The sequence below is a fragment of the Melopsittacus undulatus genome, chromosome 3, assembly GCF_012275295.1.
Source record: "Melopsittacus undulatus isolate bMelUnd1 chromosome 3, bMelUnd1.mat.Z, whole genome shotgun sequence".
NCBI classification, from domain to species: Eukaryota; Metazoa; Chordata; class Aves; order Psittaciformes; family Psittaculidae; genus Melopsittacus; species Melopsittacus undulatus.
The window spans coordinates 50649319-50677180 of NC_047529.1; the positions used below are offsets into that span (position 1 = coordinate 50649319).

A 27862-nucleotide genomic window follows, 5' to 3' on the forward strand; every position below is an offset into this window, starting at 1 on the left:
AGGATCTACGGGGCACTAAATGGAGGATGCAGTATATATAAGCAACTGGCAATTATAGTCACTTATTAAAATAGTTTACAGTGGCCTGTGAGGCACAAGAAGGAATGTAGCACAACTTTAAGTAAGTATAAAACTTCCGATCGTATTGCCTCTATTTTGCTGAAATGCACAATAACTCGCACATTTATTTATGCCACAAGTGAGTTTTATCTGTTAGCCTATGAGACTGTACTTTCATTGAATGTCACAATGCTCTGTGACTACAGGACTTAGGTATGTTTATGAAAAAATGGACCAGTATATCAAGTTAAATAGGATGTATGCACCAGGGAATATTATCCTGGAGTACTTGTCAATGGCATGAGTGTCAATCCGCATGCTGACGTATCTCTGGTTTTTCCTCCTGCCCGAGCCCCTCTCAGACCCCAGTGCCAGCTGCACCATCATTCGGTCTGGTTTGTCTCCATTCTCAGACATGTAGTGCCCCAGTTCATTCACATCCCCGTCGTTGTAACTGCCGTCCATCATCATGGGCCGCGGCTGAGGTAGGCTGCAAGCACAGGGAAGCTGTGGACACAAGTACAGGATGGGTTCTAGTGTCCAGCTATACACAGATACCCCTTTTCTTCTTATAGAAACAGAGGAGAGAAGCCTGAGGAATTCAGGCTGCTGGGACACAAAAGGGAGAACTAAAGGATCAGCAGCTTTTTCCTTCTCCATTTTTGTGCCTGCAAGACACAGTGTAGTCAGGGAGAGAGTGGGGCTGGCTGTGGAAAAGCTCATTTGGCTTCAGCCCAGCTATCAGGGTATAAGTGAATGCTAAAAGGTAAGAAAATCAGAGGACGGGGGAAACCACAAGGAGGAATGTGTGAGGTCTGCCCCATTTGAAGAGATGAAGCTGAAATTTTAGGTGGTTATAATTACATGTAAGAAAAGCAGGAGGGAAAAATTTGGCCCATTGTGTAGGTTCAGGCTATGCCTGGAGAAAAGTTATGTAAAGTACAAAACGCAGTATCCATCTGATGATATTCACAGGCCTGGGTCCTCAATATAAAGAACACTTAAAGGTAAAATCCTAAACCCTACTCCATTTATACAGGTGGTGGAGAACTATATGTACAGGGAACCAGCAACCTCAGACTCTGGAGCAGTGAGCTTGGATATGGATAGTCTATAACCTGGAACACTTCTCTGCTGGTGTCTTTCTGCTGCTGCATTCTCCCCAGGCAGCTGGGAGCAGCACACTGTAGCTGCAAGGTTTTGAACATTCCCAAGCATTTGCCGTGTCTTTTCCCAGGGACATAAAGCTGCATTAGAGATAGAAAATCTCACCTTGTCCCGCAGTTTCCTCTCCTTCCGCTCCTGCACCGTAGTCAGGTAATTCACAGCCGCGTATTCCAGCACCGAGAGGAAGACAAACACAAAACTGACCCACAGGTAGATGTCAACTGCTTTGATGTAGGAAACACGAGGCATGGAGGCATTCACCCCAGTGATGATCGTGGACATGGTCAGCACAGTGGTTATGCCTGGGAATACACCAGCAGAGAGACCGTAAGACTCTGTGAAGCCAGACTCTTATCACAAATAGAGCTGTTGTTACAATCACATTTCAGTATGGTTATTCACAGCCAGGTGATGGGTGTCACTGCCCGAGAGGGTCCAGGAAGCCCTGATTTCTAACTTAGGTTTTCTTGCCTTTTTGGTGAAAACAGCGTTAGCTCTGGTCTCAGGGTGTCACCAGCCTGGTTCCTCACCACACCACCAGCCTCCTACCCCATGGCCAGGCAGCAGTGCTTTGACCAGGTGCTGGCTGCACCCCATCTCCAGGCTCAGGACAGTCTGTCCCTGCAGGGTACAAGTACATTGAGTTGGACTCAGTGCTCCTTATGGGTCCCTTCCAACTTGGGATATTCTATGACTCTATGATCCTGAGTACCCCACCTTCTAGTTCAGCCCCTCCACAGCATGAACACACATGAAGCCCATCTGCTGCTGCTACTGCTTCCACCCATATCTACAGGCCTGTTTTCCATCTGCTCCTAGGAAGTGCTGCTTTGAGGGAAGTCACTCACCCTGGTCTGTGCCTTCCCTGGAGCAAGAGCAGAGACTAATGGGGTCCCACAGGGCAACATTGCCCCATGTTACACTGTGGGTGAGCACAACAAGCACATCAGCAAAGGCAAGAACCCTTGTAATTCAGTGTTATCCTGGCTCTGAGGGAGGCTTTCTGTGATCCTCTTATTTCAGGGGCTAATTATGTCACATTTATGATCCCTTTGAAAGTTAAAATGATGTATATAAGCATAAAGGACTGAATTCGCAGGAGTATCTGTGTACTAAAGAGTGTTGCTAAAGGCAGTGCCTATATCTTCCAAAATGCCATAGCCCAAGCCCTTATGCTGCTTTTAATGAGGTCTCAAGGCAATGGATGCTGTTTCTAAACACAGACATGGATAACTGCCCCATTTGCCATCTCCATTATGTCTCTATATATCCTCTTCACTGAGGAATATGATTTTAACAATAAATAAAATCCTGATGTGTGTGTTGCCTGGAGTAATCAGAAACAAGCTTGGGTCTCAAAGTCTGGAAAACATAAACAGCACTTTGCTGAGGGCAAGGCACCTGCTTTGGAAGATTTATATCCCTATCACAGTTCTGCTCCCATGGTGGCTGCTCTGACATATGGCTTCATCTGTCTGAAAGATGTTGCAAAATGGAAACCTGAATCCCTCACACTGCAGTGTGCAAGCAGGGAAGGTAATTGCTTGGTACTGCAGGGCAGATGGAGAGCTTGTACCAGGGCCAGGCCCCTGCATGGGGGACACACGTGTGGCATAGCAGATTTCTGTGCCACAAGGCAATGGGGGCAGTGCTCAGCACAGGGGATTTCATCTTGATGGTCAAGGCTGCAGCTGCAGCAATTGTCTCTTGGGTCTGCTGACTGCAAGGTTGGTTTTTACCTAATGGGACTCTGGCAGGAACTGCTCGTCGGTCAATCCAGAAGGACACCCAGGACAGCATGACCATGAGGGTGGCAGGGAAGTAGGTTTGGAGCAAGAAGAAGAAGATGTGTCTGCGTAAAGTGAAGTTTATGTAGAGGCGATTATACCACCCTGTGTAACAGAGAAGGAAAAGAGAAGTCACACCTATACCAAAGTACTTTCAGGTAAGGTCATGCTGCATTTAGGGGAAAAGCGCCTCATTTGCTTTTAGAAAAACACTGTTAATGATCACAGATAATTGCAGTTTACAGAAAGGGCTCCTCACGGAACCAGCTATAAAAGTCAAAGCGTCTTTCAGGACCATAACTTTGAGAGCAGACAATATAACCTGTGCACCTGAAGAGTTTCATTCTTGTTAAAGTTTGGTGTGATCTTGAAGAAGAATTGTCTTTCCAGACTATATAACTATCAAGATAGAAGTCTGTGGCAGGGACAGCAGCTTCAGCATAGAAAAGAGGCAAGTCTCATGGGCCACAGAGAGGCCTCCCAATGGATAATCCTTCATGGCCAAGGTCTGAAGGGACAGCTTGCACCCCTTTTTCCCCTAGCCCACTCTGTCAGACACTCTGGTTCTCACCTGTGCTGCTGTAAAAGGCAAGCTTTGTGGTGGTGTGAAACTCCTGGATCAGGAACTGGGACAGCGATATCCTCTCATCTGTTTTTAGGGAATCGTTCCCATTCTTCCAGTAGAGCATAAGGTCATCTTCAGTGTAGGCATCTAGGGCAGCAAAGCGAACCTGTGCAGTGCCATTGCACTGAGATGTCACACCCACAGCCCAGTGTGTCCCCACACACCCTCCAGGCTACCTGTGGGGTCCTGGCTGAGAAGGCCAAATGCCATCACCTAGCTGAGAGCCGTGCCAATGGTGGGTATGTCTGCGGCAAGGAGGGGGCTTGCTCCTTGCCACAGCCCTCAGGCCTGACACACAGCATGTCAGAATTTCACTCACATAATACGTATGTTGGGTACCCACACAAAAATTGTCCTTTCTAAATGTCCTAAAATCAGAAGAAAAGAAAGGAGCCTTAGAGGAAAGGGCCTGCTTAGGGTAACAGGAGGAGCAGTCTACTGATGGTCTGAGGCACGCAGGAGGAAAACCTCTTGGGTAAGCTTTCTCCCTCTGTGCACACATGAACATTACAGGTCTTGCTGTTATGATCCATATGGAAATATAGCAATGTTAATCCTTTCAGATAGGTTCAGTAGCAGCTCTTCCCAGGCAGGGAGAAAAAAAAAAATCACACATAAATGCTTTAAAACAGAATTAAGATTATAATTTCTTACTGCAATTTTATGAAGGAGAAGTGAAAACCTCCTAAGAAGGGTGAAGTTTAAAATGTTTCTGTTTGCAATCTAGCTAATTCATATGTACATCACACCTGGGACAAAGGAGCTACATGTGGGTATAAGCTGCATTTGTCTCAAGCAGGTGTAACAAACATAAGAGGAAGGTGACTGATGTCAGTGCCCCACCATGGTTGCTACACCACAGATGAGCAGATGGTTTGCAAGAAGGGTGTAGGGCCATTTATTTATGTGTCTGGGGGGACATGGGCAAGCAGATGCAGCTGGGGACTGCTGACTTGCAGGGATGTGGCCCTGGGGATGCGGTGGCAGTGTGGCAGCCTGATGCAGGGACACTGCAAGACAGTGCTCACAGCTGGTTTTTCAAAGCAATGCATTGTTGCAAACACCATCTAATTCCAGTGAAAAAATAGGGGCAAGGAGTTCCTCTTAGTGTTGCAGTGACTTTGGTGAGAGCCCGCATGCATGCAGCAACAATTTAATTATAGGTATAATTATTCATATAATGAAATACAGTTTGGGTGCCCATAGGGTGCAGCCCTTGGCTACCCTTCACTTTACTTACAGCTTTCAATCTCCAGGGAACATGTCTGTGTGTCCAGTGGGAAGCGGCTAAAATCCATGTTGCACATTGCTGTTACTGTCACTCTAGGAATAATAAAACCCACTCCATTAAAAACTTGTCTTTTTATGTGACTGTAAAATAATAAAGCTGTGAGTTTGGGCTTCTTATTAAGTAACTACCTGGCCAGTAACAGTCCACTGAAAACAAGCACCTTCCACTCAGATAAAGCCATTCCAATTTAATTAAAGCCATTTTTTCTTCCAAGCAAACCAGTGTTAGAAGAGGTGACTAGAAAGTTAGGCCATGACAAATTGCTATTAGATGACAAAAATACTGGAGGAGAAAATGGGAAAGGGCAGAGAGGGACCTTCTTCCTCTTTAAGTATCAGCCAACATCCCTCTCCAGAGATTTGTGCTTTCAGGGGATGCTTTGTATGGTAAAATAATGTCATATTTTTCAAAGCCATCCTAGCGGCATGAGGGATGCAGGTAGGTTTTTTTCTCTGCACTCTGGTTTTCCAGCTGCTAAATGAGAATCCAGTGACCACACATGGGTATCAGCCACCAGAGGGCACAGGCAATGCTGGAGCTGGTATGCTACAAAGACCATTGAAATGCCCTTCCCCATCAATCAAAAGCTCTGGTCTTGCTCTAGTCTCATTATCTCATTTTTAACAGCATGATTTTGTGTCTGCACTGGAAATGTCCATGAATCTTGACTCAACTATCTTGAACTCTATGCAAGTAAATGAATATAGAAGTGTAAGTCATAATGGAGAAAGAATTAATGAATTATAGCAGTGCTAATGGTAAACAGACATCCGTCACATAATGATAAAAACACAGTGCAGTCCCTTATGTTAGTAGTCCTTCTGCAAGTGCAGGCTGTTACTGATGTTGCTTTCCTATCTGGATTTAGTCTTTGTGTGCAAGTTCTTGGCTCAGACTTGTTGTTTAGGTGCCAGTGAGGTCTACAGTGGTTTTCGAGACAAGAGGAGACAAAGTCTGGTGAAGAACCTTAAAAAGGTAGACACCAAGGAAAAATACAATCTACAGGCAAAGGTATTCAGCAAAGGCAGGCAGGTAGCAATGACCCATTTGCTCCTAAAGGGAGACCAGCATTAATACTTCCCCAGTGTTCATCAAGCACTCCAACCTACAGTCACCACTGAATGAAATAATTAAACTTTGTCGATTTGCTATTCAAGACATTCACCACCATTTCATAAAGGACAACTGTTTAAGCACAAGACTGTGCATGGCAGGATCTCAGTAGTTTGATCTTCTTCTATTCCCATCTTTAGACATCATAAAGCCTTGCTGTGCAGGTAATTGGTATCATGCAGCAATAAGATATTTTATTGTCTTTTTTCTTATTGTACTAAGGACCTGAGCAAACTTTGCAAAGGATGAAGGAATACATGAACTTGTCTAATGCGCAGAGTGAAGAAATAGCTTTAATAAGGAGAAGGTAGATATTCTTCAGACTTTGAATTCCAATGTACAGGAAGATAAAAATGTCATAGAACAAGAAAATTCTTGTCAAACTGATACCCCACAGGGAATCAGGACTTTATTTGCTTCCCTTTCTTTCATAAAATCACAAAACACCCCAGCAGCAGGCTGTGAAGATGAATTTCTCACTTGATGGCAGGCTCAGCTCTACCTCCTCCACTCCTAAGGTTGCTGTATAAAATGCACTTAAAGGTCTTCACAGTTTCTGCAATCCTATTATTAGTTAAACCTATGTATGCATTTTGCTGATGTTGACCTCCTATCAGTCAGATTTTCATCCTCTTTTGTCCTTCAGAATACATTATCTGTCATCTGATGCTTTGTTTATTTAGTATGTGTTTTACTATGTCATTGCTGTGGAGGCTGTTGACATTCTTGCATCCGAACATTGTACAGCAATTTCCTCTCTAATAGGTTCTTACGGGTCATTTGGCAAGACTTGTTTTCTAACTGAGTGGAGCTGCAGCCAAGGAAAACTAAAGCACTGATTTTAGTTTCTTTTGGAGACTGACAGATGCTCCCCACCTAGTATAAAAGTATGAAGGTTCTCCAAGTATGAAAGTGTTAGTTATCAGAAAGAAAAAATTCCTGCTTTAATAATGTTCAGACATAGGTGGTTTGTTGCTTATCATGAAGCTCAAGTTGTGCTTGGTATAATTTATGTTTCTTCAGAATTACCTATTAGAATAGAAATTGCACGTTTTGCTAGGCCCAGGGACTTTGTTGTACAGTGGATAACTATAGCTGCATTGGACTTCTGTTTATTACCAGAAACTGCTCTCTTCCTCGCATCGTGCCTTGCCTCTTCATCAGTGTGCCCCACAGCTCACTGGTCCCCAGCGAGATGCCCCAAGGGGACTATGACATCTGGCTACAGCTTTCTGACAGCAGGAGCACTGGATAACAGTGTACACAAGGCAAAAGCACACTGGTGGAAGCAGCAACATCAGCATAGAGATTGACTTCCTGCGACAAGCACTTAATGAACTTGCACAGGGACTCAGATGTCGGTGGATAGTCAGCACATTCATTCTTTGTTAGGCCTTTTTTTTCAGTATGAAGTCATGCAAAAGCACTATACAGGAATCAATCAGACCATTTTCTCTCACACTCCACTAATAACTCCCATTGACTTTACCTGAGGCTGTAAAGTACCTTCCCATCTGGCTGGACCCGCAGCATGACATTGTCTGTGGTGGTGTCGTGGATGAAAGAACGCTTGGAGTGGACAAAGAACATGTCAGGGACCCAGATTTTCTTCACCAGCCTGCCATCAAAGGTCATGCTTTGGTTGTTGGTGCTGGGGAAGGACAGTCTCTCATCTTTCCAGTAGTGCCTTAGGTAAAGGGTCATGGTGAAGTCCTGCAACAAACAGGCTTGTGTCACAGCATACACCTTATTGACATAGCAGTGATTTCTCCTCTCTGGGACAAATCACAAGCTGTAAAGTACCATTCCTGAAGGAACATCCACCCCCTGAGCTGCAGGGGACATGACTGGCTGCAGCTTGTTTATTCCCCAGGTCAGACTGACTTATTGTATTCAGGAATCAGAGGCCATGCAGGCAGTGAATGCACCTCTGAAATGCAAATACTGCATTTTGATGTCTGCAGCTACTCCAGGGACAAAAAGGCAGACATGCTGAGGCAGCGGTATGTGGAGAGTGCTGCCAACCACTTAATCCCACAGTCCTATATGATGCTGCATTTCTGGACCCACCTGTGAAGAAGCATTTGCTGCCTGCATTGCCCTTCATACTGCTCCGGCAACTGCCCCCAGGCAGCTGGAATAGCATGTTGCAGTGAGAGCTCTTCTGCCAGCACAGCCACTGAATTCTTTTTGACTCAGTATTTGACCAAAATAGGTTTCTCTGCTGTTTCTCCCCACACATTGTACTCTTAGACCAGAGGCATGCTCCTTCTCTTTGAGCTCTGTTGTATTTGGAATCAGACCCCAGAGGCACATACACTTGGGTTTGCCTTATTCCTGATTTCAAAGGAAGACCTCACATATCTGAAGATGACCTCAAGTACAAGTGTTTAAAGGCACAATATCTTTGCGTGTAGCATAGTATATTGCCCATAAACAGAGGGAAGTGCCTGAGGCTCGTAAGTCAGCCCTGGTGTCTGAGGTAGAAGTCAGATAAGTTTGGGGTGCTGTTTTTTTTTAATTATTTGACAATTGAATTTTTTCTCCACAGCACTTTCCAAGCATTTTGAAATATGGGGGGTTCTGCAGTTTTTTTTCAGCAGAAGTGGTTTGTTACTTGCATCCTGTGCTATTATAATACTAGAAGCCAATATAATTCTTGGGAATGCTTCATAAAGGGGAAAAAATAAAAGATAAACCTCATGGATTGAGCAGATAAATAGTGAAAATGGAGTAAAATTTAATAATAATAATAATAAAAAAAGAGAAAAGGCAAAGGGCTAAAACTCCAGAAACACCAGTGATGCACAATACAATTGCCCACCACCCACTGACCGATACCCAGTCTGACCCAAGCAGCGATCTGCCCTTCTGTATAACTGCCCCTAGTTTATATAGTGGGTATGATGTGCTGTGATATGGAATATCTCTTTGGCTAGTTTGGATCAGGTGTCCTGTCTCTGATTCCTCCAAGCTTCCTCTGCCCCTCCTCACTGGCAGAGCATGAGATTGGAAAGTCCTTGATCAGGGTAAGCATTACGGAGCAACAACTAAAACATGGGTGTGCTACCAGCACTGTTCTCAGACTAAAGCTAAAACACAGCACTGCACCAGCTACTAGGAAGAAAATTAACGCTATCTCAGACAAAACCAGGACACAGAGTCTCTGGCTTGTAATAGATATTTGTAAGTTTTCAAATTAATTGGGGAAAAAAATAATCTGATTTCTAACATCCTAATGAAATTTCATAATGTCCACTATTATTTTACCACTTCCTTGCAAATAGTCAGAAAGTAAGAGAAAAAGAAGGAAACACTGATATATGTAACTCCTCAAGCTTTGATTTAGTGCAGACTGAATATCTCTGTCACTGCTGTCCCTTCTTTCAAAAACAAGCAATGGTCTTGCAAACCGCTATGGCTTTCTTCTATAAAGCTGTACAAGTTAAAATGAATTGATTCTGACAATAAAAAGTCTTCTCCATCATTGTTTTGTGAATAGCCAATATTGACCCTGAATCGTTTTTTACCGGAGGCCATACAGTGTTTTTCCCTGTGTATTACTGGATGTTTGCAGCATGATGTGCAGGGGCAGTATTCAAAAAACCAAGAGAAGCTGCTCAAAATCATAATGCTTGCTTAAAAAATGAGCGTGTTTGATGCTTTATTTTTACTTTTAAATCCTTAATGATAAGTTCTTTCTCTTTGCTTTCAAGTTCCAAAGCTTTTCAGGGGCTCTCTGGCCACATTCACAAGCTTTCTCCTCAACCAGAAGTGCTGGGACCATCCCAGGAGAGGTGAAATCCCAGAGTCTCCATGGCTGGCAGGCAGAATGCTGAGAGCACTGGAGACAGAAGAGCCATCTGGAGGGCTCCCCAGGTCTGGGGGGAATGCGCATCCTTATATGCCTCAGCATTGCAACCCTGCTGTACCCTGCAAGTCATTGTTTGACTGTAGATACCCAGCTCACTCAAAAGCTGAAATAGCTGTTCCCTTTCTATGTTCCTGCTCTTCTGCACAGGCTGTTGTTTACATATCCTGTATGCATGGAGAATCTTCCCACGGAAAATCTCCTGCGGGAATAACATCTTGCTTTCAGCAGTGTTTGGTGATAAAAAAAGCCCTTCCAGCAAAAGTCATCAAGACCAAAATCTGCACTCTTTTGAGAGCATTTGAAAACTGACTGGGTTTACATTACTAATTTTATGGTAGGAAACGAAGAACAGAGACTCAGTACAGAAATTATCCTGTGCCGAGCACTAGTATTCGTCCTGCATGCCCCTGAAATCCTACTTCACTATTAGTGTGTAGATATTGTATATATATATATATATATGAGCTATAGTAAGTGTGGAATTCATAGCAAAAACCTAATAACCAACAGAGCCTTACACTGGTTGCCAGCACATGGCTGGGGTGATAAAACTGCTAATGTGCCAAAAGGCAAGTTCTGGAGAAACTTCTCCCCTCGGAGCTCATTGTGGCTGCTCTTTGAGAGCAGGACTTAACAGTCTGAATGAGCGCTGCTCTCTGGATGGTTCATGACTTCTGGTTGGGAGCTAGCTGGCCCCCGACCACCTCAGGACATGGCTGAAGTGAGCCTGTGTCTGCAGTATATCAAAGGGCTTTAAAACCAACACATTAATTGGTCTCTTCAGAACTTTTAAACCTGTCATCACTTCTTAAGAATATGTAAAAACCCACATCTTTTGGTACAGTCCTGGCAGTGTTGTATCATCTTGTCTTCGAGAAGAGAATGTCAGGTTTGTGCCTTCTGCTTAAAGGGAGATGAAATGGTATAATGAGATCAACAGAAATAATGGTCAGCAGATGTAGATCAAACATGAATCTGCCCCTCAAAGGCTGTGAAGTGAATTTGAATACCTTGGAGGTATTCAAATCCCACAGAGACAAACCCAGGCAGCCTGCTCTAGCTGGCCCTGTTATCAGCAGGGTTTGGGCCAGGCAGTCTCCAGAAGTCCCATCTGACCTTAGCTCTTCTGTGACTCTTACCATGTCCACCTCAGAAATGCTGTCCAGACTTTCAACTTGAACATCCACCCCAACAGGAATTGCAGGGCCTAGGGGGGAAATTGAAAGTTTGCAGAATATAAACCTGATGAGACAAAATAATCCTCTGGCTTTCATATCTTAGAGACAAAAATAGATGCTCGGTATGAAATAGAAATGACGATACACAAATTGGAAGTAGAAATTATTGGAATTAATAATAAAAACTTAACCAAAATCAGCAATGACATGGACCTTTTGTAGGCTTTATGTTTTTATTGTGTCATCCTACACATGTCCCATAAAAACTTAAATGCAATTTTCATTGCTTTTAGCTCTAGCGCTTGGGTCCACGGCTCTCAAGACAGGTACCCAGTAGAATATCCTTTTACATGGATAGTGTTGGCGCAGCTAAGGGAATGTGGGAGAGTTACTCCAAATTTCTTCCTCACTTCTGCTTTCCTCTCAGACTAGTAACACCTCTGAGAGCCAGCTACTCTGTGTATTTGATTTTCACATCACCCATTGCTCAGCTGTGGAAAAGACAGGGTGATGGGAAGGGATGTGTTGCAAGACACAGGCATGTGCCACTGAGCCTGGGGCTCCCCAGAGGTCTGACTGCGACTCCGTGTAATAGGGATTTTGATCTTTTCTCCCTTCTCCAGGCTTTGACTGGCTCTTGTATACCTCTGGCAATTACACTGCGGGAGCTCTGTCAAGACAAATAATGCTCACATTACCAGACTGCGATGAAACTGAAACCTTTTTAAATTAATTGAACATGCTGGTATTTGGTATATTGAGCATTTAGCAGTAAAATCTTCTTCCATCAGAGTACATAATGGTATCCTGGATTTGAATGACCATCTGTCAGCCAGAAAGGGTAGATAAATTACAACATTCTCTAATCTGATGGGCTGAAAGAAAATGTGTTCTCCTTCATCCATTTCCCTGAAAGCTTCTGTTGCTCTACCACACAACCACAAAACTAAGAGCAAGCATTAACAGTAACTATATTTGCTTTTGGGTTACAAATGAAATGGCCAGGTCAGTAAACACGGTACATTATTTGATTATGCACACACATCACTGTAGTGAGGTGAAATGTTAGAATTTCCCATCATCCGGGGATAAACATAAGGTGTATTTGCAGATTTTTATCAAAAGAAAGTGTCGTTGAATACCAGGAATATCATATTGTCTGTAATCACATTTCCATGCCTTTGAGCCCACTATTTGCTCATCCAAGGAAAAAGGCTATATCACTGCACCCCTCTCCACCTGAGCATGCAATGAAGTCGCAACACAAAATAACAAAAATTAGAGATGGAAAATGCTCTGCTTGCCAATCTGCTTGTTCACCTGAGTACATGCTACAGTATAAAGAAGTGACAGCGTAAAACAGCACCAATGACAAATGTGCACGTTTCATACCTCCAAACCCTGGTCTCATGCTGAAGTCATGGTCATCTATTCGCAGCAGCTGCTCTGACTTTGTCAGGGGAGATTTGGTGATGTCAGGGCTTCGTTTTAGGATTGGGCTATGAGGAAGAGAGAAGCACAGTTGTGAGCCCTGAGTAGTGCCTGTGAGAAGCATGCACCCATCTAGCTTCGTTACCCCTCAGACCACTTACACCATAGACCATAATCACGCGACTGCTTCAATGGCCAGCAGTGTGTCACTAATACATGATCCCTGCACTCCCCATACAGCTTAGGCACCTGCGGTAATTCTGGCACTGAGAAAACATTTGTTTGGTGACATTTTGCCTCTGTAAGATTACCCCTGTTTATAGCACAGTTTGGAGACAATCCTTCGAGGTGTGGGCTAGAGGAATGGTGTGTGTGGGTCAGTGGGGAAATATAAACAGGAAGAGGCATTTCTGACATTGAGTTGTGATGCGCCATGAGGCCAGGAGTTAGGGAAACAATATACCAAATAAGCTACTGGCTGTTGCCCAGGAACAAAATAGAGACAGGCTGGGAAGCAGGCCAGGAGGCAGGCCATCCCCTAACTTGGGATAAAATTATTAGCTCCTGCCCCAGATTTCTAGCAAGGATAAAATGGAGCATTAGAGCCTGGGAGGGTCATTCCAGAAACTGCTGGAGTTGAACCAGATCCTGGGCAGAGGATGTTCCACTCCTCCTCCACATCCAAGGTGCAACATGCTGTAAAGCTCTCCCAGTGTTTGGCTGGAATGGTGGTGGCTGCAGCTTCTTGGTTGCTCCATCATGTAGGGTAAGTCTTGCTGCCCTCAGAGTGAGCTACACGTCAGCCACTTGGGCAGCAGGAGGGCCCAGAAACAGGAGGAAAGGTTTTGCTGGTTCTCAGTGTAAGAAAAGATGGCATGGTCAGAGAGGCACTTGTCTGAATATTCACAAGACAAAACAGAAACAGATCAAATGAAAACAAAGCAACTTGATAGGCAATGTTCCTGAGATAAAGCTCCTCCTAAATGAGACTGCTTTGCCATGCTGTACTTCTCACTGACTCTTGGGCAGTTGTACCCCAAGAAGCCAATACAACGATTTCCTAACAGAGACTTAAGTGGTGTTATCAGTGACTCATCTCTCAAATCCAGAGCTTTATCTGGACTATGGAGTATCTTGGGAAGATGCTCAGTCTCATTTTAATAGTTTCTAGGAATAGGAAGTCATCTACCTCCGTTAGTGAGCTCTAGTAATGAATATCCCTCAGGCATTTTGAAAGGTGTCCCCTGCTTCTGGTTTAGATTTATCTTAGTCTCTGAAAGACCTGTAGGCATTGTGAGCATGTATTGGGGAAGATTCATACCCTGCGGAGGTATGGGAGAGATATTAGCAAGTCACTGCAAAACCTTTGTGAGCAGACTTGACTGTGCTTTTTCCCTGCAGTGGCAGAGGGATGAGTGGTGTGATGGACAGCCCGCGAGGCGTGCTCAGCTCTGCACAAGGGATGCTTGGAGGGAAGGCTGAGTTTCACCTACCTGCCTTGCTTGTGTCCCTCACCATGGGCCTCCCGTCGCTGCCGCTGCGGCCGGCTGCATGGAAACAGGAAAACAGAGTGCTGAGACAGACAGTCACAGGCAGGTGGTGTGGGCATCAGGAAGGAAGAGCAGCAGGAAGGACCGGACCCCATGGTGTTACCTTCTGTCACATGTGTGAAACAGCTTTTACCTTTTATTTACCTTTTTACCAAAGGCCTGTGTCAGTCAAATGCATGGCAGAAGGTGTGGAGGGTAGTGGGATAGGGGGCTCACAGGCTAGACAGGGACAAAGGAGAGGAGTGATGAATTTGGAAGGTGGGACACCACTGGTTTTGACTTCCTGGCAAAGGACACAGGCAGGCAGCTCACCTCCCTCCTTCCACTGCCATAGCTAGCACCAAGAGGGACCCTGGAATGAGGACATGCTGCACGGGCCAGGGTGGGCTGCCCAGGAGCCTCTGCCAGTGGAGAGTACAGAGCTGCATCTACTCACCAGAGGTGGCTGCATGTGTTCATGAGAACAAAACCTTTGCAAAGTATTCCAGGGAGGGAAAAGGTAAAGAACTTGTTTTTGGTTTTATACTGTCCCCCAGCTGGATGCTACGAACACTCCTCTCAGGTGTTTGGTCAACATTTTACTTTATCATTACAGGAAACAATATTGCTTTTAGCAATGTAAGCACTAACAGCTGTAACAGTTCTAACTCATCCTTAATTAAAAGTTGAAAAAAATTATCTTCTCTCTGTAATTAAAACTAACTCTAATCACCTCTACTAATGAGACTTTCTGCCCATTAACATCCATTTCAAACCCCTCTGAAGATACAGCAGCAAAACTCCTTTTGTGTCACCACCTGAGCACCATCATCCCTTTGGTGAGCTGAGGCCATGCAGGATGATTTCTGCCAGGGTTGGGAACTCTATGAAAGTCAATAGCACTGGAGGAAAATTCATCTTCCTGCTGCCACAGAGAAGCAGGCAGGCTCCACATCTCCCAGGCTAGCAGTGGGCACACCAGGCTGTATCATTGACTCATCCTGAAGCAAAGTGTTGGCCAAGTGGGATGTTTTCTGCTCTTCTTCTGCTTGTGGGAATAAGCCCACAGACAGAACACATGGCCTTGGGCCATGCAGCAACATTGCTGTTGCAAGGAACAGCTTCTTAGGCACTCTTGGACCTAGGCATCATGCAGCAAAATGCACTCGCAAATGCAAAATGTGCTTTCTGGAATCTTCTGCCTTGTCAATGCGCCCTTGGACTGCTGCTGACATGTCTCACTGCTGCCTGCTTCTCATCCACTGGCTGTCAGGAAGTAATTTCATGTGTTTTGGGATAAGCAGATTTTGGCAACAAGCTGACTGACTTACATGACTTTAAAATGCCCTAGTAAACTCTTGGCTGTTCAGGAATAATGTTGGTATTCAAACAGGGATGAAGCAGGCATGTTCTTGCAATTTCTAATTTCAATTTCTCTTTGTAGAGCTTATCTAATGCTTTCTGTTGGCCCTGGCCTTATCCTGCCTGTTAAGGGAGCTTTCAAAGCATAGCCATCAAGGATCTGTGGCTAAATCCTCCCCATCCTCTGCACCCGGCAACCCCAGGTGGCTCCCCTTATTTCTTCCAGGTGGTTCTCCACTGCCTCGAAACTTTATTTCCTTATTACAAACCAGCATAAATAAATCAGGGACTTTGACAGGCTTGAGAGGTACACTTGTGCGAACCTCATGACGTTCAACAAACTGAAGTGCAAAGATTTACACATGGGTCAGGGCGATCCCAACGCAAATACAGGTTGGGCAGAGAATGGGTTGAGAGCAGCCTTGAGGAGAAGGACTTGGGGGTTTTGATTGATAAGAAGCTCAATGTGACTTGGCAATGTGTGCTTGCACCCAGAAAGCCAACTGTATCCTGGTCTGCATCAAAAGAAATGTGACCAGCAGGTTGAGGGAGGTGATCCTGCCCCTCTACTCTGCTCTGATGAGACCCCACTTGCTGTACTGCGTTCAGCACTGGGGCCCCAGCATAAGAAGGACAATCGTCTGTTGGAACTAGTTGATGTTTCAGGTCCCTCACAATCCAAACCATTCTATGCTTGTATGTTTCTATGACTAAAGTCCCTCATGTTCCAGACTTTCTCTTCATTTTTGCCTTGATTCATGTCCTCCCCCTGGCTTTTTGACAGTCCCATTCCCCTTGTCACAGCTCTGAGGTTACCAAGCCTTCCCCACTCTCCTGCCCCCTCCTGTGTCAGCAAAACATTCTTTACCTGTTGACAGTCATTCCCCAGTTACTGCCTTTTGAAGCCTCATTTCTTTCTGTTCAATAAATAGCTTTTCTGGTCCAGTTCCTGGGGAGTGCTCTGCTGGCTAAGTGATCAATGGCAGCTCCATCATGGTTTCCCATTAGCCTGCCCATTCAGGCTGTGAATCAATGGCACGCCACTACAGCTTGCCCTCACACATCTGCTGTCCCTGAGTGTTTGTGGCAGCTGCACTCAGGAGGTTCATCCCAGACATTGCTCACAGATTGCTCAGCACAACTGTTTGCCACTGCAGCCACACAGTGTGACAGTACTGCCCCTGCCTTCACTGGGGTGACAGGCTGTCTTTAGAACTAACCAATAACTCCTGAGGTGAAGTACACTGAACAATGAACAACCTTGCTTTCCCCCTGCAGTGTCAATATTTATCTCCCAACCGTTACAGTGCCGAAAGGCATTTCATGGCTCATGAACTCGCCGAGACACTTTATGAAAAAGCAACAACTGGAGTACAGTGGCATTTATTTTAGTCTCAGTGCTTCCTGTGCGTTGTGCATTGCTAGAGCATCAGCTCTCAGGCTGCTGATGGCAGCTGGGGTGAGGCAACCTCTCTAAAGCCATCATTATTCTGCCAGGTCCCCCCCACTGCTTCAAGGGATTGTGAGATGCTTTTGCCCCAGAATCTGAGTCTTGCTGGGGCTGAGGGTGAATGAAGCAACTGAAGGTTTTTTTTTTAAGCCCAAGATTTACTGTGGCACTTACAGCCACTCCAACACAGTAAAAGAGTTGCAGGGCTTCACAGGACATGTGCTAGAGGAGTGTCAGGTCCACACTTCCAGTGTGCACCAGAAAACCCATAGTATTGTTCATCTTTGAAATAAGAGCTTCTGGAAGTAACCATAACAATTGTGAGAGAAGTCACTATCAATCTTGGCATTTTAGTTTGTAATTAGTTATGCAGCATACTCTTCCCACCTATAAATGATGCTCTCTTTTCTCTACGGGAGGCAATGCATCTGTAGTAGACAGTGACCTATTTTACACTTGTTAGAATAATCTCATTAGGATCTGCGAACATTTCTTCCTTGAGGAGTTAAATCAAGACACGGTTTCAGTTCTTCAGGAAAAACAAGAACTGATGTATTTTCCTCAAGAGATAAGCAAAAGTATGTTGCTGAAGTAATGGAGCCAGATTTACACGGCCATTCCTGGGTCCAAGGGATGACATCCTTGAGGAGTGGTACTCATGGATTTGGCAAACTGGACTAACACATTATTATTATTATCAGATTTCATGAAGTTCTGGGACAGCCTCTTCTCTCCATCCCTTACGGTAACTTTAGGGTGGCAGAGGAGGGAAGAGATGTCAGAACAGATCCTGTCTCAGGAAATATTGTTGACAAGTGGCTGTGGCATAATCTCTGTCCCTTTGGTTACTTGCGTCATCAGCAGTATTGTGGCTGGCAGCTCTGGCTGCAGCTGACTCCAAACCTCCCACCCTGAGCAGAGGTGCCTGCCACCCCAGGAAGATGACAACTGGGGCAGAGACACCCAGTGCCTGTTTCCTCCTTGCGTGCCTCATGCTTGGGCGATGCCCCCACCCCTGCTGTGGTGCAGAGACTGTGGACGCTCTCCCCCTACCCCCTGAAACCACCACACACTCAACTTTGTAGCTACAAGCTCTGCAGCTCACGCTGTCCTGTGGTGCAGAGGATCCACAGCTTCTCCTACCACTGACACAAGGCAAGAGAGGGTGTGGAGCTTGCTGAGCCAGATTTCAGCAGGAATTTTAATTGGAAAACAATGAAAGTGGTGAAAAGTCCCCCATCCCTGCCAGCTATGCCATGGCGCTCATCTCTGGGCTCTCCCTCCCTAGGTGGAGACTGGTAGGCTCCTTGTGTAGTGCCTCCCGTGCTGCACCCACTATGCTATACAGCCTTCGTGCCATCCTGGGCAGGAGAATGGCAAGAGGTGTGTTCTCCTCAGTCTGCCCATAAAATTATGGCTAGGCAAGGCCCTGTTGAAAAGCTGCCCTTATCCAGCACTGCACTGCAGGGGACACAATGCGCTGTGTAATATACTAATTCCCAGGGATACTGTAGTATAGAAACACACTAATTTGTACTCAGACTCGGAGAGTTACAAAGTTGTGAGCTGTAAACAAGCCACTAAAAACTGAGGAAAGTTAATCAAGAAATGCATTTCATCTTGGCATTTGGTAAGCCCATGTTTGCTTTTAATTATATTGGGTCATGTCTTTGTGATTTTTAGGTTTAAAGATGGTGAAGAAAGGTGACCTACTGCTATTGTAGGTGTTTAAGTCTATGAACAGAAATAGGGAAAGAGGGTTATTTTTAATGTTCACATCACAAAGTCTGAGAAACGGTGGTATTCAGAGTTGTTCTACCATCTTATTTTTGAGCATCATAGAAAATTCAGTGAGAACCCCATTTTAATCCAGTAGTACTGGAATATAGATCAATCTCAGAATGCAGACTATGCAGGGCCATAGAGACATATACATACCTGTTAAATTTAGCATGTTCTTTGTTCTTTGTCTGTACATGGACACTGGCAAAGAAGAAAAATGAAACAAACCTACACATATAGGTTGTTCACAAAATGTCATGCTACTGGTGGTTGTGGCACTGTACCAGATCTTGGAAAAATAAAAGGGTCTCTGTGTGGCAGAAATTGCATCCAATTGCATCCAAGGGGGTGTGTTTGGTGGTTTTGTATTGTACTGGTTGAAAGGAAAGGTTGGAGGGAGCGGAAGGATTGTGACTGAGGTCCATCCTGCCAGACATAGTGCCAGGCCTCAGCTAAGTGAAAAAGAGAAATGGATGAAGAGGAGCAATTAATGGGGCAGTGCAGAACATGCTGGAAGGTTTCATGTCTGCCCTAGTCTTTGATGAAAATTGTTGACTTATAAACAGATGTCAGCAGAGTGCAGTGCGGATCAGGGAAGAACAGTATTAAGAAAGAACATGTTAAGGAGTATTTAGATAAATGGGAGGTATTTTAAGTCAACAGAGGCTGATGGCACTTCCGTAGGGACACCGGGAGCATCAGTTTTCACAGTCTCTGAGCTGCAAGCAGGTACCTCTGAGGAGTCTTCACAGATGGGTGATGTCGCTGAGGGGCAGCCCTGAGGTTAAGCACAAAACCTGTCTTTAAGAAGGAGATAAAATAAGGATGTTGGAGTTTTGATGTTTGGAAAGAAAATGGGGCAAGCTCACGATCCACTTGTCTGCTCTTCCCAGGGATAATGAGATTATAAAGACCACTCAAAGTGAATCCTTGCAATAATTGACGTCAAACCAGTCCAATGTCCTTTCTGACAGTGTGACTAGCCACCCTGGTGTAGGCAGCAGGAACAGTAGATTTGAGTGAGGCTTTTAATATTTCATTACTAAATTAGGGAAATATGGTTGAAATGAAACTGTGACTTCGAGCATGGTTGAAAGATCATGGTTAGAGGAACTGCCATTAGTTTGTTTTCAAGAGACATTAAATGACCTTTCATAAATACCATCCTGGAAACTACGAGTCAATATTTTCAATAATAATGCAGATGGCAGAATTATAAAACACATGCATGGAAGAGGAACAGGTATTTGAGTTGTAGGATCAGAATTCAAAGCAGCCTTAATATGCTGGAGAAAAGGTTTGATGTCAAGAAGATGGATTTTAGTAAATACAAAGAACTGTAAGGAATACCAAGAAAGGGTTGTACAAACACAGAATGGGGAATAATGAGCTAATTATTGATGCTATACTTGTCTTCATCACTTAGAGCAATGAAAACACTCTGTCTTTATAAGGGCAATCAAAAACATTCGCAATTAAGGAATTCGTCTGCACTACAAATGATACAGAATTGCAACAATTCTGCTGTTGGGGCAATGTTAAGAAATATTCGTGACACGGGACCAGAGACAGATTGAAAGTAAATGAAGAGTAACAAGTCCCTAGGTTTTTACCCAGAAGAAAGCTGAGTAAGAAACTACTGAACCAGCATTTGAATTGTCCTTGGTGTCACAGGAGGAGAAGGTGACAACTTTCCACTCCTTTGGAGAAAGCTCCAAGTGGACTCCTTGAATCTACAGGCTGCTCCACTAGACAAATTAGCTACAAATATAATAAAACCACTAACAGTAGACACCAGATAAACATATATTGAAGAGTGAGAAGCAGTTTGACCTTCTCGAGGGATGTTTGCTCTATAAATATAATAGAATTCTCTGAAAAGTGAATGACCTTGTAGATGAGGGTGACCAAGATGACACAGAGCACCTCCATTTCCAAAAGTGTGTTAACAGCTCCTTTCCAGAGACTTGTAAAGAAATCAATGAGTCAGAAAGACGGAAGTTCCCCACATGTGAATGGCTGCAAAATAACAAACTGAGGGGTAATTGAGAGTTTTCACTGTCAAAATCAGAACTCTGGGTGGAGAATTACTACAGAATCTCATGATGCCGAGTGACTTCAGAGAAATTCAGTGTTAGCAAATTCAGAAAAGCATACATTGCTTTGTACTTTGTATCTTTAAATATTTCCATTGCACTTTCAGAAATGACGTTAAGATAATGAGTCTAGAAATCAATTGTTATTGCTTAGGAGGAATGTCTCAGTATCATTGCGGCTATTTCTTGCTTAATGTCCCAAAGTGCTCAGAAAGACAAGCAGGAGGTTAGCTGTTACTGGGGATGAAACAGCAAACCAAATAGAAAGCATTTCAGTGCTATTAGTAACACCAAGGTATGTCCACATCTCACATAGCTAGTGCCCATAGTTGGAAAAGACAGAGCAGAGTAAGAGGAGAGAGAAAGCGCTCAGAGGTGGGGAGGGCTTCCAGGCTGTTTGAGATGGGCTTTTTGGGTGGGAAAGGAAACAATAACCAAGTGGCATTGTGCAATGATATAAAACCAGGAGTGGCCTGGGGAAGGTGACAGGAGTGTGTTGCTCTAGACTTTCCATAGCACATAACAAGGAGAAGAAATTTGAAAGGAAGGACACAAACACAGTATGTTGTCATGCTGTGATATTCACTCTCATCAAAACCTGACAGTGCTAAAAACACAAGTGAGTTTGGAAGGCAGCTGGGCAGTTGTGAGAAGAAAGACCAACAATAGCATTTCTGTTGTGACTCCAACCCCAAAACTAGAAAATCAGACAATTGATATGAACTCAGAAGGGAGGAAACTGCCTTGCAGTATCCTTGGGTTTGGTTCAGTCTGGAGGTTCTTGTGTGTGTTTTGTTTGTGTGTTTGTTTTGTTGGGTTTTTTGGTTGGTTGGTTGGTTGGGTTGGGGTTTGTTGGTTTGGTTTTGTGTTGGATTTTTTTTTCTGGGCTGTAAATAGGATTTTGAAGTCTGTTATGTCTCCTCACACCAGGTCATAAAACACACTGGGGTAAGGTGGGCTAGAAGACAACGCAAACCTGCTGGTCCTGAGCAAGTTACATGGTAGCAGCATTGACTGGGTATTGTATCATTAGTGAGCCAGGAAAGTAAGCTGGTAACATGGGTATATGGACACAGAAGTACCAGTAGAGGCTATGTTCTGCCATGAATCACCTGAGTGAAATAGGAAGCTGTGTGAAGTGTAGACCCAAAATAAGTTTTAGAAAGGATGAAAGGTGATAATGATGAAAGTAGAAAATACAATTTTCAAAGCATCTTCATTTGCAACGATAAGCAGAGAGAGGACACTTTTGGTCAGGTTGTGAGAAAAAAACCGTCAAGATTTCCAAGCTGTCCTGCATGACTGAAGTTACTTGAAAGAATAACATGGGTGGAAAGGCAAATGGGAGAAAGAGCAAAAAGCAACAATAAAAGATAAGTTAATGTCTAACATAGCAAAGAAGATGGGTACTGCTGGACAGAAGAAGAGGATTTCTGGAAGGTGGAAGAGCTAAGACAGAGAGCAGCAACAGTTGCTGGAATACTGAAGAATACTACAGGAAGTTACAGAATAATAGAGTTAAAAGCAATAGGAGAAAACTTGGCAGAGCTGTGTGACAGGGGCAAGAGGTGTGCCTAGGGGCAAGTAACTGAGGCAGGTGAAGAGGAGGGCAGAGGGAGCCAGAGACAGCAATAGAGAAACAGCAAAATGGAGAAGAGGAGGAACCTTGAACAGGGGAAATAAAAGGAGTGAAGGAGATGAAGGTGAGAGGAAGAAAGGGAAAGGCAAGTTACCAACAAGGAAGATGGAGACACTCGTTTGTGTCTTGAAACGCAGCACTGATGGTGCAAATGGTGTCAGCGCAAATTACTGATCCTCAAAAGCAGTGCCTTGAGAGCTGCTGGTGCTCCTGGATCCCTACTGATATTATGGTCCTATAGGCAATGCTTTCAAGAGGCATTTTATAGGCTTATTGTGCACTCTGAAGACTGATTTAAAGACAGCTTGTGTTAGTAAGATTTGTTCATACAAATACATGCTTTCAGGATCAATCCTGAAGATAAGATACGGCACCAAAACTCTAGGACAAGAGAATGGCTTAAGGGTTGCTGGGAGGTAAAGGAGGAAATCCTGTTAGGGATGAATTTATAAAGCTAGAGGAAGCATTAAGAGGGCAAGAAGATAGGAATTGCCCTACTTGTAAGATGCAGCTGCAGTGAGGGTACCAGCATAGCCACATGTGATTTACAGAGTGCAGATATCTCACACAGAATGTAGCCAGCGTATGGAGGAGCTGACAACACAGAACTCCTATTCAAATTCAACAAAAACAAGGGAAGGTAACTAATGTTGCAAGTGTTCAGTGTGATCCTAAGCCTTTGAGAAAGGACTGGGAAGGAACTATGACCATAATGATGCAGGGTGGTTCCCATCACTTATGAAGTGCATCACTAATTATAATCACATCTGAAAATGCCATAAAGATCTTTGGCCATGACAGAGACCCTGTGATAACAAGCCCATGTCTTATTGTAGAAGATGTCATTCAGCTGCTGTAAAAGATAGCCCTTACTGATACAAACATGGACAGGGAGCTCTAGCGGAGCAGAAAATGAGTTGCTATTTGGAGACCAGAGTGAAGCAAAATGATTATAAAATGTCCAGGGAATGGAAGGGACATGACTGAAAACATACAGCAAGTCCCTCAGCTAAGATTAAACAAGCATGATCTGTAGATCTTCTACAGTGAAATCTCTTCTGCTGAGAGCTGTTTGTCTGAAAGGTGGTTATAACACTGTCCAGGGAGATTTTAGTGTTAAAAGAGATTTTTTTCACAGCAGTTAGCTTTGGCAGAACAACCTGGGCTCAGCTCCAGGCCAGTTCTTTCACTATTGCTCATCCTCTCTAACAGATTCTGCAAGTCTAATTAGCAACACAGGCTTTGCCATAACGATGTTGTAACCTTTAGTGACCCTTTGTATCCTTCTAGTGACCCCTGTGCAGCCTGGTGGCTTTCCATGAGCCCGAGCAGTTGGGAAAGCAGCAGACAGCCCTCTTACTGGTGCTCCGGATCTCAGCTGCTTCCTGTAGGAGTTTTGGCACTGTGGATGTAACAGGAGTAAAAAGCTTTGCAAACCCTGCAGGATTTGCACATGGCTGACTGCAAACTGTGAGCAGGTCTGCAAGGTGAGGAAGGTTTTATTTTTATATTGCTGCTCTTTGAAGTGAAATTCCTTTGAGGCGATTTGTGCCGGAGATTAGCAAGAATAAGTAGCTGAGTCTTTGACTGGCACACAGACATTTTTGCAGTGAATTACAATATTGGAGGGCTCTGAAATAAGTCCCATGCAATAAAGCTCTCTGCTGTTTTCAGTGTGCACTGTCTCATCCTAGAATGGCTGCCTTGGGGTACCTGCAGTGCCAAAAACTGTGACAGAGAAGGTGTTTGACCCTTCAGGCCCTTATTCATCCCATCCACCACATCAGCAGGAGTGCACAGGCTGTGGGCTCTGCTGGATTTGAGCTGGTCAAAGGACAAGCCTCAGGGCTGAAAAGTGCAGAGTTTTAATTTGAGAGCAACTCTTGCAGAATAACACCATCCAAAGAAACAAGTTAAAAGCCTATGTACTTCCTCTGCCAGCTGCACCATGAAGATCAGGAGCAAAGCTGACCGCGTCTGTCAGGGACAGTGGGATGCTGGCAGCACACCCAAGATGGCAGGTCTCTACAGCAGGTGCCTGTGCTGCCTGCCAGCACCAGTGGCTGGCACTGAGCCCTGGCAATATGGCAAGTGGAGGGTTTTGTGCTCCTATAGAGCTTCTGGAAGCTAGGGAAGCCATGAATGCAAATGGAGCCACCCTGAGCATCCTGTGGTGGGGTGGAGACACCCTTTTCCACTTTGGAAAGATTTCCCCCATCAATCTCCACTGAGGCCTGTGGCTCTCTTCAGAAGGTAAAGGCTACAGTGAAGGGATGGTTTTCCATCCTGGTCCTTACCCCAAGCCCTGTGGAGCAAGAGATACTTGTGTTTAGAGATGAGTAACAAAGTCAATTGTTATGACTTCTTATCCTGCATAATGGATATTCAGGGTTGAGTGTTGAAGGGAGGGGAAACAGAGTCAATATCAAAATGACCAGGAGCAGTCTTCACTGCAAGCTTTTTTTGATGCTATGTAGCATCCCCTCTTCTTCTGTTTTTCTTTCAGGATCCAGTTCTGTGGTGGGAAAAGGTATTGACTTCGACTTAAGTGCAAAGCAACCATGGTTTGAGGTTGCTCTGGGGGTGTTGGCTGATGAGAATCTGAACATGAGTCGGGTTCAGTGTGCGCTTACAGCTCAGAAAGCCAACTGTATTCTGGGCTGTATCAAATGAAGTGTGACCAGCAGGTCAAAGGAGGTGATCCTGCCCCTCTACTCTGCTCTCATCAGACCTCACCTGGAGTATTGTGTGCAGTTCTGGTGTCCTCAACATAAAAAGGACATGGAACTGTTAGAACAAGTCCAGAGGAGGGCCAGGAGGATGATCAGGGGACTGGAGCACCTCCCGTATGAAGACAGGCTGAGAAAGTTGGGGCTGTTCAGCCTGGAGAAGAGAAGGCTGCATGGAGACCTCATAGCAGCCTTCCAGTATCTGAAGGGGGCCTACAGAGATGCTGGGGAGGGACTGTTCATTAGGGACTGTAGTGATAGGACAAGGGGTAACGGGTTGAAACTTAAACAGGGGAAGTTTAGATTGGATCTAAGGAAGAAATTCTTTACTGTTAGGGTGGTGAGGCACTGGAATGGGTTGCCCAGGGAGGTTGTGAATGCTCTATCCCTGTCAGTGTTCAAGGCCAGGTTGGACAGAGCCTTGGGTGATATGGTTTAGTGTGAGGTGAAGGGTGAGAAGAAAACAAGAAAATGATTGAGTCAAAGCTTGGGAAACATCCTGCACTGACAAATATAAGAAGCTTAACCTTCTGAATTTATCTAAGCAGAGATGAAAAAGGGGTTTGATCCACCTGTAAATACATGGATGAAGAAGAGACAAGCTGTCGTAGAACAGGAGCAAATGGGTGGAAGTTGAAGTTAAAAAATATCTATGATCCTATTCTGAGTTTACTTGACACTGAAGGTAATTATCATGAGTTAGAGAGTCACTGTACAATTCATACAGAAGGCTTTGTTGCTTGTGCTTAGCACCAAATCAGACAGATGACCCTTTTCACCTTATAAATTATAAGGCTGTTAAAGCCATCAGTCTCTTATGGCCTAGCCCATCAGAGGGGAAAGTAAACACTGTACTGAGCACCACGCTGCTGATGGACAACCCTGCAGCCACATGACAGCTTTGCTCCTCTCACCACCCCTCCTCAGCATCTGTACTGCTCTACTGAGGCAGAAATAGGCCACAGATTACCTCCAAGGCCAGTGTGGGCACATTGGGAGGGAGGTGGACCCAGCTTTTCAGAGCCGCGACACCTTGAGGCTTTCTGATGGACAATTACACTGTATATACAAAGCATGGGTGAAGAGGCACTTCCTACACAAACTGAATAGATATTTATCTTCTGTTTTCACGTATTTTTAACACTGATTTGCTGCAATTTTTTATATTGTCGACTTAATTGCACTGGCACTGTTAAGTGTGTGGTACGATGGGAGTTTCTGCTAAAGACGCTAAACAAGAACATGGCTGCGTGTGTGCATTCATCTGCTGGGCACTTTTCAGCTCATACGGCAGTACCTTGCTTCTTACCCCTTTATTTTTCTACAGCCAGCATATCACCTCTGCTGCCACTGTCATGGAGCCTCAGTGAAAACAGAGGTTTGATGCCTGTCTTGCATCCATACTGTCTCTGATAACGCATGCTCTGTGGGCTGATCATGAACAGAGACACTGTATTAATTTTGTTAGTTATACCTCCATGAAACAGGTGTCACTGATAAAACCATTTCCTATGTATGAAATGGCTCATGGACCCCCCAGATGCCAACTGGGACACTGCAGTCACTCTGTAATATAGCCCTGACTTGCTGCAAGAGGCTATAAGAAAACAAAAAGACACTGTGCTTGCCATCCCTTCCACCTTTCAGTCATTTGTCCTGAAGGATAACAAGAGTGGTTTGAATTCCTCAAGACTGTGACACTTCTGAATTTCAACCCAATACACATTACAGTATTGATGACAATACAGTCATTACAGAACAGAGACAGTGACTATAGCAAAGCAGAAACAACATAGGTTCAGTCTGTCACAGGCAGAAGTACACAGCATTTGGACAGAAAACTAATGTGTCAGCTGTGTTCTCAAAAAAATATCCAAGGGATTTTCCCTCCGATGCCCCTTGTTACGTACCTGAGTATAAAAATCCTCCTGCAGAGTTCCAAATATTCCCCAAATTAAACATAAGTAATCAGAAATCAGTTGTAGCAAAAAACCTTCCTCAACTCAAAACCTCCTACAATGTCTGTCTACAGATAGCGAGAGCAAAATGCCAGTCTTTGCATGAAAGAGAGATAATAGACAATAGTTTAAATCATTTTCAACACATGCATTCGATACTGAAAGCTTTCTGTTTCCCCTAATAACTGACCATAGCCTTGAAGTTTGCAGAGAGCCTTTAACTTTTTCCTCTCAAAAACTCTATAAAACAAATAGTATGAGAATAATAAAAGAAATTCTGCATGTTTTCTTTTGAGATCTCCAGTCAATCTAATCTTCAGTGAATGCAACAATCCTCATGGACCTAAATTTCCTCTCCGCTTTCATGCAAATACTCTACCACATTATAATCACAACAAATATAAGCAAATGCTTCTTTTTCTGCACCCTTTCGAACTTTCAGATACGTCAGAAACCCATTTTCTGGGAGCAGGAGAGCAATGTAGATTTCCACAGTAGAAAATGCATTCAAAACATTCATTGGCAAAACCAGCAACAAAAAATACTTGTGACTGAAACACCACAATCTGCAAATGCAAATTTTCATTATCTCTTAGCCATTATATCTTCCCCTGAAATCTTACATTTGTTCATACTGTAGCTATTCAAATGTAAAGAAATGAGACTTACCTGCCTTTTTTGTATACCTCATGTATTTCCTTTCCTTGTCTGTGGGCTCTGCATTCAGTGGATAAAACCCATCCCCACAACAGGAGGAAGATGCTAAAATGCATTTTATGGACAGTCAACAT

General features: G+C 44.2%; 1 protein-coding gene across 2 annotated transcripts; it reads right to left on the minus strand.

Annotated features, from left to right (window-relative positions):
- Positions 1–279: 279 nt before the first annotated feature.
- Positions 280–27862, minus strand: LOC101870288 (gamma-aminobutyric acid receptor subunit rho-1). Of its 2 annotated transcripts, XM_005153110.2 has the most exons (10): positions 27741–27862; positions 14020–14073; positions 12488–12594; positions 11057–11124; positions 7533–7756; positions 4880–4962; positions 3586–3726; positions 2967–3119; positions 1333–1529; positions 280–567 (listed from the first exon to the last, which is right to left on the minus strand). In XM_005153110.2, the coding sequence occupies exons 1-10, from the start codon at positions 27860–27862 to the stop codon at positions 280–282; spliced, it is 1437 nt and encodes a 478-aa protein (XP_005153167.1). The 2 variants fall into 2 exon arrangements, with proteins under 2 accessions (XP_005153167.1, XP_005153168.1); XM_005153111.2 differs by lacking the exon at positions 14020–14073.